A 9,528-nucleotide genomic window follows, 5' to 3' on the forward strand; every position below is an offset into this window, starting at 1 on the left:
CTAGTCAGGTTGACAATAAACAAATAACTAAAATGCAAATGAGGTTTGAATTACAAAAGTATCACAGAAGAATTAAACTAGCAGTGTATTACAAGGATGATGTATCTAACAGTAATAAGAACCTACCTTTCTTACCTGAATCCGACTGGTCTCCTCCAATCGACGCTCTTCCTCCTGAGGTGGGAAAATTAATTAATAAAGATCTAAAATACCTAGATAAAAACTTTAAATTTAGTAAAACCATACCTAACCTAACTATAGAAGAAAGCAAAGCACTTAAAGAATTAATGGATAACAAGAATATAATAATTAAACCTGCTGATAAAGGCAGTGCTATTGTGATTATGGATAGAGAACAGTACCTGTGGGAGGGCTATAAACAATTATACAATCAAACATATTATAAGAAATTGGATGCTCCTATTTATAAAGAAACAGCCCCCCTAATTAGAAAAATAATTGACAATCTACATAAAAAGAAATTCATTAATGCTAAACAAAAATCTTACCTGCTTGGGCCTCCTGAACCCAGAGCCAGGAGATTTTATTTGCTCCCTAAAATACACAAAAAAAGAGAAGCTTGGAGCAAGAAAAATGAGATCCCACATGGAAGACCAATTGTTTCAGACTGTGGGAGTGAAACATATAACACAGCAGAATTTATTGATCATTATTTATACCCTCTATCCATATTACACAAAAGCTATATTAAAGATACCTATGATTTTATTGAAAAAATCAAATTAATTTCCCTACCTCAGGACTCTATTCTATTTACCATTGACATAGACAGTTTGTACACTAACATTGATATAAATGAAGGAATTAGTTGCATTAAAAGAATATTCTTTAAGTACCCAGATTCGAGGAGGCCAGATCGTGAATTAATCCAGCTGCTGGAGATCAACCTGAAAAGGAATGACTTTGTTTTTGACGGAAACTTCTTCCTGCAAGTGAAAGGTACAGCCATGGGTAAAAAATTTGCACCTGCCTATGCAAATATATTCATGGCTGACTGGGAGGAGGGTGCCCTCAGCACTTGCAGAAAGACCCCTTTATTTTATTTCAGATACCTGGACGACATCTGGGGGGTCTGGACTCATTCTGAAGAAGACTTTAAGGAATTCCTCAATCATTTAAACACATACAATCCCTCCATTACAGTCAAGTCCACTACAAGCGTTAAAGCGGTAGATTTTCTGGACACAACCACCTTTAAAGGACCAAATTTTGACACGACACACAAATTGGATATCAAGGTTTTTTTCAAAGAAACAGACACACATGCCCTCTTATTTAAAACCAGTTATCACCCAAGGCACACATATGCCGGCCTCATCAAGTCACAACTCCTCAGATTCCACAGGATATGTACGCAGAGAGCAGATTTTGAGGAGGCTGTTAAGATCCTGTTCTCTGCACTTTCCAAAAGAGGATATTCCAGGACTTTCCTCAGGGCATGTAGGAAAGGCTTCCTTGAGTCCAGACCCCCCGATCCGTCTCCCCTACTTCCTCTGATCACAACCTTCACCTCTTCAGCAGGCCAATTTGTATATAATATTAAACAAAATTTCACCAAATTCCAATCAGAAACCTCTTTACTTCAAAATTATAGAATAATTGCGGCATATAAAAGGAACAAAAATTTGAGAGACTTCCTAGTTAAAGCTGAAGTCAAACCTCTGGAGAAACCCAAGGTGAAAGGTCAGAGTGATTTTTTCAAACAGTTGAGTTGGGTACAAAATAAATTTAACAACACAATTTTTAAATTAGATCAATTAGGCCACCCTAAATTAAAAAATTGTGTTTATCTAATCACATGTAAAATTTGTAAAATGAATTATGTCGGCGAAACGGGAAACACCCTCCTCACCCGTTTTGTCCAACACAGACATAATATTCAAAAGCAAAAAAAGACACATGTACCCCTAATTCGACACTTTATTAGGCACGGTTGGACCTCTGTTTCGGCTCTGGTGCTGAACTCCAACCCGGCGTGGTCTCCGGCCCAGAGGAGGAGAGCTGAAAGGCTCTGGATCCACAGGTTGGACACTAAGATCCCCAGGGGCCTCAACGAGAGATAGGCTGCACTGTTGATTCTCCGGGCGGGACGTGCCCGTGCATCTGGGCGGGGTAGAGGGTAAGAGGCATTGGTTTGGGGAACCAATATTGGTTTCCTGACCTTTGACCTTGAACCCAAACCCTGCTCCAACCCGCAACACTCGTCCTAACCAGCCAGTGCCTCCCGCCTGGGTTCTTCTTCAGTGTCCTGTCTTCTCTGTGGTGACCATGGGATCCCTCCACACCTGTTTAAAACACAGAAACAATCAAGGATTAGTGCCTAAACCTAAAGTCCCATTCCCTTGCCTAATCCTAACCTTTGACCCCCTCCTAATTTGAATATCTTTCTTTATGCCCTTACCAAAGATTTTTCTCTAACCCTAACCATCCTAATTTGTATATTTTTCTTTTATGCCCTTACCAAAGATTTTTTTCTAACCCTAACCACTTAAAACTATGCATTATTAACCCTAATTTATAATTTTAACCCTAAATGTAAATATTTCCCCTAACCAAAATCCCTAAACACTCACGCTGTGCATCACCTGTCTTAATTTATATGTTTGACTTTTATTTTTAATCCTGAACGGTTGAATAAAAGTTGTTTAAAACCTAATTTTTATTAAAACATGTATATATAATGTAAATATTGAACTATCCTTGTAAATATGTAAATATGTTGCATAATTTTATTGATTTTCTATGGTTTTGCCATCCTGACCTGTAAATATGTTTGTTGGCCTTCCACTGCACTGGATACAGTTCCTTTTTTTGACCAGTAGGGGGCGGGAGCGCTATTTGGTGTTTGTATATGTTTAAATCTCCTCCTCAGCCTCCCCCCTCCCTTCCTGTTCTATGACGTGTTACCTGCACTCGTTCGGCCAATCAGAGCCAACTGTTTATTCTGCTTGTTTGAAGTGCGAAATTTGAAACTGTTCTGCTTTATATACTTGAATCTTAACCGATGTTCTTAGTTGAGACAGCAGACTGCCTGATGAAGGTTTAATTTTGACCGAAACGTCGCGTTTTGTTTGCTTGTCTCGTGTTCTGAATAAAATAAGTGCCGAACGGCCTTAAAAGCAGTTCAGTTTTCCCGATTTTTCATTTATTCTATTTTAGTTAATTTTTATTTTTTCATTTAATCACAGTTTAGATTTTTTTATAAAACTTTTTTTATCATCCATCCAAAATGGTTTGGAATTCTGATCCTCTGGATTATGAGGATGACAACTGGACAACAGTCCACTACCACCGCGGCAGACAACGCAACCGGCAACTGGAGAACCGCTACCTCCGGAGCTACGAAGCGGCACCGAACAACTGGGACCCCCCTCAACAACGCTGGAGGCCCAGCTATGCTTCGGTGACCCGCTACCCCACGGCGGATCGCAGCAGAAGCTCCGGTCCACAACACCGCCAGCGGCAGTACCCTCCTTCCCGACACGGCGGATCCTTCCAGCCACGTCAGAGGTACCCTCCGCAACGCCGTGAGCCGCGTCCTTATGGTCGCGATGTGGACTTCCGACCACAACCATACCGCTCCCAGCCCCGCAACCAGTACCGCCAACCACGTACTGACTCCCGGGGCTGGAACAACAACGGAGCACCACGTCGGAACCACAACCAGCAGCATCAGCACCAGCAACATCAGTGGCAACAGCAGCAGCGCCAGCAACGGAGACAGCAGCGACAGCAGCCTCAGCAGCGGCAGCAACGCCAGCCCCAACCACGCCCAGCACCACGGAACAGGCCGAACCGCACCGAATACCAGCAATCGGACGACCCGGACTTTACCGTTAAGGTCAGATCCCTACACAGGCTGCTTAAAGCCACCCACCACCTCAACAATGTATCCCAGAAAGATCGTGACCCACCGGCCATCCAGCGGATCACCATCAACCTGGCTGAGGCGATCAAACCTGCCAATCCATCAATTAAAACACTCGATTTAATTGATGGAAATGCCAGGAACTGGGCCTTCAACACAATGTGCATCCTGAGGCAACACTATCAGGATGTGCAAGAAGAAGAAAAACAGCTGCTTCTGGCACTAGGTGGCGACATGCTGCAACCGCTGGAGGTTGCTGTGAAATGGGCCAAACGCAACCTGGGCAAAAGATTCAACCCATCTGTAGCAGATGATGTCCAGGCTTACCTGCTGGCCTCAGATGATGATGGGGCTCCCCCCTCTCCTGCTGGATCCTCTGCTGCTTCCTCCTCCTCCTCATCCAACCCATCCTCTCGGCACCTGAATACAGAGGATGATGGGCCACCTCAGCAAGCTGCAGAAACAGAGGGTGAACCTGCTGATCACCCTCCACCAACTCAAGCTGCAACTACAGAGGAGGAGGATGAATATGATTACTTCCACCGTTCCCCCTCCCAACCGGTGGTCCCTCGATCTTCCCCCTCCTCTTCCTCCTCCTCTCCCTCCCCCCCTCCTCCCCCACCCCCTAGACCTGTCATGTCAACCACAGCTACCATGACAGATCCTCCCCAAAATGACTGGTCACCTGTGACATCTGTGAGGAGCCTGGATGCAGCATGCAGCCCCCCTCCCCCTCACCATGCAGCAGAGAACATCACTCCTCTGCCCCAACGTCAGCAGGACCCAGCCAGAGAAACCACCTCTGTCCCCCGGAGAACAGCTCAAACCCCTGTGCCTGCTCCTCCACAGAGAAGGTCAACTCCTGCTCTAGATGAGGACATCTCCTTTGTGGCTGAGTTCCTGCAGGAGGAGCTCCAGAGATACAGATCTCCATCTACCCGCTCCTCCACCCCCACACCCTCCCTTCGTGAAGTTCGAATGACCTCTCTGCGACCCAGGATGGCCCCCATCCAACGCAGGCTACAGGTCAGCACTCAACGTAAGCTCACGTTTGGTGTTCCTGCCTCTGTCTCCTCCACGGCCGGCCCCACGGGCCCTTCTGTCGGCCGGGCCCTGATGACAGCCGGGCAGGAGGGCGTCCTGTCCAAGACCAGGAACTGGGCCCTCAACCTCGACAGCAGATGTGTCATCATCGGAGACTCCAACGTAGCGAGGTTCCCGAACGTGAGCAACCCTGATCTGCAGGTCATCAGCTTCTCCGGTGCCAGATGGAGACATCTGACACACCTGTTTGGAAGAACGCAGATCAACGAGGGTGTCGAGCGTCTGATCCTCTCTCTGGGGATCAACCACAGATCCCAGAGAAACAAGGAAGCTGTTGTGAGAGAGATGAAGGCGGCTGTGAGAGCTGCCAGGACCAAGTGTCCTAATGCAGATGTTTATGTTCCTGAGGTCAACTTCTCATCTGCTCTGCCTCAACATGAACAGGCAATCCTCTCTCACCTGAACACTCACATCATGCAGCTTCCTCTCTACATCCCTGCACTGAAGAAGACGTCCTTCACGGTGGCCAGGGACAGAATCCACTGGACCAAGGCCACTGCATCCCGTCTTCTCAACCACTGGGGTGAGTGGTTAAAATAGATTGCCCTGAGAGCCTTGGAGAGAAGGAAGGGCACTCTCAGATTGTACATAATAATATCTGTAATCTTTCAAAATCCTTTATTCTGAGTGATGCACAGCGTTCCCTTTTGAGCAGAGGTCTAACCTTCATTCCTAGTCAGGTTGACAATAAACAAATAACTAAAATGCAAATGAGGTTTGAATTACAAAAGTATCACAGAAGAATTAAACTAGCAGTGTATTACAAGGATGATGTATCTAACAGTAATAAGAACCTACCTTTCTTACCTGAATCCGACTGGTCTCCTCCAATCGACGCTCTTCCTCCTGAGGTGGGAAAATTAATTAATAAAGATCTAAAATACCTAGATAAAAACTTTAAATTTAGTAAAACCATACCTAACCTAACTATAGAAGAAAGCAAAGCACTTAAAGAATTAATGGATAACAAGAATATAATAATTAAACCTGCTGATAAAGGCAGTGCTATTGTGATTATGGATAGAGAACAGTACCTGTGGGAGGGCTATAAACAATTATACAATCAAACATATTATAAGAAATTGGATGCTCCTATTTATAAAGAAACAGCCCCCCTAATTAGAAAAATAATTGACAATCTACATAAAAAGAAATTCATTAATGCTAAACAAAAATCTTACCTGCTTGGGCCTCCTGAACCCAGAGCCAGGAGATTTTATTTGCTCCCTAAAATACACAAAAAAAGAGAAGCTTGGAGCAAGAAAAATGAGATCCCACATGGAAGACCAATTGTTTCAGACTGTGGGAGTGAAACATATAACACAGCAGAATTTATTGATCATTATTTATACCCTCTATCCATATTACACAAAAGCTATATTAAAGATACCTATGATTTTATTGAAAAAATCAAATTAATTTCCCTACCTCAGGACTCTATTCTATTTACCATTGACATAGACAGTTTGTACACTAACATTGATATAAATGAAGGAATTAGTTGCATTAAAAGAATATTCTTTAAGTACCCAGATTCGAGGAGGCCAGATCGTGAATTAATCCAGCTGCTGGAGATCAACCTGAAAAGGAATGACTTTGTTTTTGACGGAAACTTCTTCCTGCAAGTGAAAGGTACAGCCATGGGTAAAAAATTTGCACCTGCCTATGCAAATATATTCATGGCTGACTGGGAGGAGGGTGCCCTCAGCACTTGCAGAAAGACCCCTTTATTTTATTTCAGATACCTGGACGACATCTGGGGGGTCTGGACTCATTCTGAAGAAGACTTTAAGGAATTCCTCAATCATTTAAACACATACAATCCCTCCATTACAGTCAAGTCCACTACAAGCGTTAAAGCGGTAGATTTTCTGGACACAACCACCTTTAAAGGACCAAATTTTGACACGACACACAAATTGGATATCAAGGTTTTTTTCAAAGAAACAGACACACATGCCCTCTTATTTAAAACCAGTTATCACCCAAGGCACACATATGCCGGCCTCATCAAGTCACAACTCCTCAGATTCCACAGGATATGTACGCAGAGAGCAGATTTTGAGGAGGCTGTTAAGATCCTGTTCTCTGCACTTTCCAAAAGAGGATATTCCAGGACTTTCCTCAGGGCATGTAGGAAAGGCTTCCTTGAGTCCAGACCCCCCGATCCGTCTCCCCTACTTCCTCTGATCACAACCTTCACCTCTTCAGCAGGCCAATTTGTATATAATATTAAACAAAATTTCACCAAATTCCAATCAGAAACCTCTTTACTTCAAAATTATAGAATAATTGCGGCATATAAAAGGAACAAAAATTTGAGAGACTTCCTAGTTAAAGCTGAAGTCAAACCTCTGGAGAAACCCAAGGTGAAAGGTCAGAGTGATTTTTTCAAACAGTTGAGTTGGGTACAAAATAAATTTAACAACACAATTTTTAAATTAGATCAATTAGGCCACCCTAAATTAAAAAATTGTGTTTATCTAATCACATGTAAAATTTGTAAAATGAATTATGTCGGCGAAACGGGAAACACCCTCCTCACCCGTTTTGTCCAACACAGACATAATATTCAAAAGCAAAAAAAGACACATGTACCCCTAATTCGACACTTTATTAGGCACGGTTGGACCTCTGTTTCGGCTCTGGTGCTGAACTCCAACCCGGCGTGGTCTCCGGCCCAGAGGAGGAGAGCTGAAAGGCTCTGGATCCACAGGTTGGACACTAAGATCCCCAGGGGCCTCAACGAGAGATAGGCTGCACTGTTGATTCTCCGGGCGGGACGTGCCCGTGCATCTGGGCGGGGTAGAGGGTAAGAGGCATTGGTTTGGGGAACCAATATTGGTTTCCTGACCTTTGACCTTGAACCCAAACCCTGCTCCAACCCGCAACACTCGTCCTAACCAGCCAGTGCCTCCCGCCTGGGTTCTTCTTCAGTGTCCTGTCTTCTCTGTGGTGACCATGGGATCCCTCCACACCTGTTTAAAACACAGAAACAATCAAGGATTAGTGCCTAAACCTAAAGTCCCATTCCCTTGCCTAATCCTAACCTTTGACCCCCTCCTAATTTGAATATCTTTCTTTATGCCCTTACCAAAGATTTTTCTCTAACCCTAACCATCCTAATTTGTATATTTTTTTTTTTTTTTTTTTTTTTTTTTTTTTTTTTTTTTTTTTTATGCCCTTACCAAAGATTTTTTTCTAACCCTAACCACTTAAAACTATGCATTATTAACCCTAATTTATAATTTTAACCCTAAATGTAAATATTTCCCCTAACCAAAATCCCTAAACACTCACGCTGTGCATCACCTGTCTTAATTTATATGTTTGACTTTTATTTTTAATCCTGAACGGTTGAATAAAAGTTGTTTAAAACCTAATTTTTATTAAAACATGTATATATAATGTAAATATTGAACTATCCTTGTAAATATGTAAATATGTTGCATAATTTTATTGATTTTCTATGGTTTTGCCATCCTGACCTGTAAATATGTTTGTTGGCCTTCCACTGCACTGGATACAGTTCCTTTTTTTGACCAGTAGGGGGCGGGAGCGCTATTTGGTGTTTGTATATGTTTAAATCTCCTCCTCAGCCTCCCCCCTCCCTTCCTGTTCTATGACGTGTTACCTGCACTCGTTCGGCCAATCAGAGCCAACTGTTTATTCTGCTTGTTTGAAGTGCGAAATTTGAAACTGTTCTGCTTTATATACTTGAATCTTAACCGATGTTCTTAGTTGAGACAGCAGACTGCCTGATGAAGGTTTAATTTTGACCGAAACGTCGCGTTTTGTTTGCTTGTCTCGTGTTCTGAATAAAATAAGTGCCGAACGGCCTTAAAAGCAGTTCAGTTTTCCCGATTTTTCATTTATTCTATTTTAGTTAATTTTTATTTTTTCATTTAATCACAGTTTAGATTTTTTTATAAAACTTTTTTTATCATCCATCCAAAATGGTTTGGAATTCTGATCCTCTGGATTATGAGGATGACAACTGGACAACAGTCCACTACCACCGCGGCAGACAACGCAACCGGCAACTGGAGAACCGCTACCTCCGGAGCTACGAAGCGGCACCGAACAACTGGGACCCCCCTCAACAACGCTGGAGGCCCAGCTATGCTTCGGTGACCCGCTACCCCACGGCGGATCGCAGCAGAAGCTCCGGTCCACAACACCGCCAGCGGCAGTACCCTCCTTCCCGACACGGCGGATCCTTCCAGCCACGTCAGAGGTACCCTCCGCAACGCCGTGAGCCGCGTCCTTATGGTCGCGATGTGGACTTCCGACCACAACCATACCGCTCCCAGCCCCGCAACCAGTACCGCCAACCACGTACTGACTCCCGGGGCTGGAACAACAACGGAGCACCACGTCGGAACCACAACCAGCAGCATCAGCACCAGCAACATCAGTGGCAACAGCAGCAGCGCCAGCAACGGAGACAGCAGCGACAGCAGCCTCAGCAGCGGCAGCAACGCCAGCCCCAACCACGCCCAGCACCACGGAACAGGCCGAACCGCACCGAATAC

The 9,528-nt window shown here is 44.1% G+C and overlaps 3 protein-coding genes across 3 annotated transcripts; all 3 read left to right on the forward strand.

Annotated features, from left to right (window-relative positions):
- Nucleotides 1–16: 16 nt before the first annotated feature.
- LOC148152373 (uncharacterized) lies at nucleotides 17–2,084 on the forward strand. The gene has a single exon (XM_088003630.1). It carries the CDS (start codon nucleotides 33–35, stop codon nucleotides 2,082–2,084), a length of 2,052 nt encoding a protein of 683 aa, XP_087859756.1. The 5' UTR covers nucleotides 17–32.
- Nucleotides 1,999–5,533, forward strand: LOC148152374 (uncharacterized). Its single transcript, XM_088003631.1, has one exon. It carries the CDS (start codon nucleotides 3,251–3,253, stop codon nucleotides 5,531–5,533), a length of 2,283 nt encoding a protein of 760 aa, XP_087859757.1. The 5' UTR covers nucleotides 1,999–3,250.
- A 148-nt stretch (nucleotides 5,534–5,681) lies between these two features.
- LOC148152375 (uncharacterized) lies at nucleotides 5,682–7,749 on the forward strand. The gene has a single exon (XM_088003632.1). The coding sequence runs from the start codon at nucleotides 5,698–5,700 to the stop codon at nucleotides 7,747–7,749; it is 2,052 nt and encodes a 683-aa protein (XP_087859758.1). The 5' UTR covers nucleotides 5,682–5,697.
- The last annotated feature ends 1,779 nt before the right edge of the window (nucleotides 7,750–9,528 follow it).

The sequence above is a fragment of the Poecilia mexicana genome, unplaced genomic scaffold (assembly GCF_051168715.1).
Source record: "Poecilia mexicana isolate PSO_F unplaced genomic scaffold, ASM5116871v1 ptg000084l_RagTag, whole genome shotgun sequence".
Taxonomy (NCBI): Eukaryota; Metazoa; Chordata; class Actinopteri; order Cyprinodontiformes; family Poeciliidae; genus Poecilia; species Poecilia mexicana.

Coding starts and splice junctions, on each gene's coding strand:
- LOC148152373 (XM_088003630.1), top strand. CDS start 33: ATGCAAATGAGGTTTGAATTACAAAAGTATCACAGAAGAATTAAACTA.
- LOC148152374 (XM_088003631.1), top strand. CDS start 3,251: ATGGTTTGGAATTCTGATCCTCTGGATTATGAGGATGACAACTGGACA.
- LOC148152375 (XM_088003632.1), top strand. CDS start 5,698: ATGCAAATGAGGTTTGAATTACAAAAGTATCACAGAAGAATTAAACTA.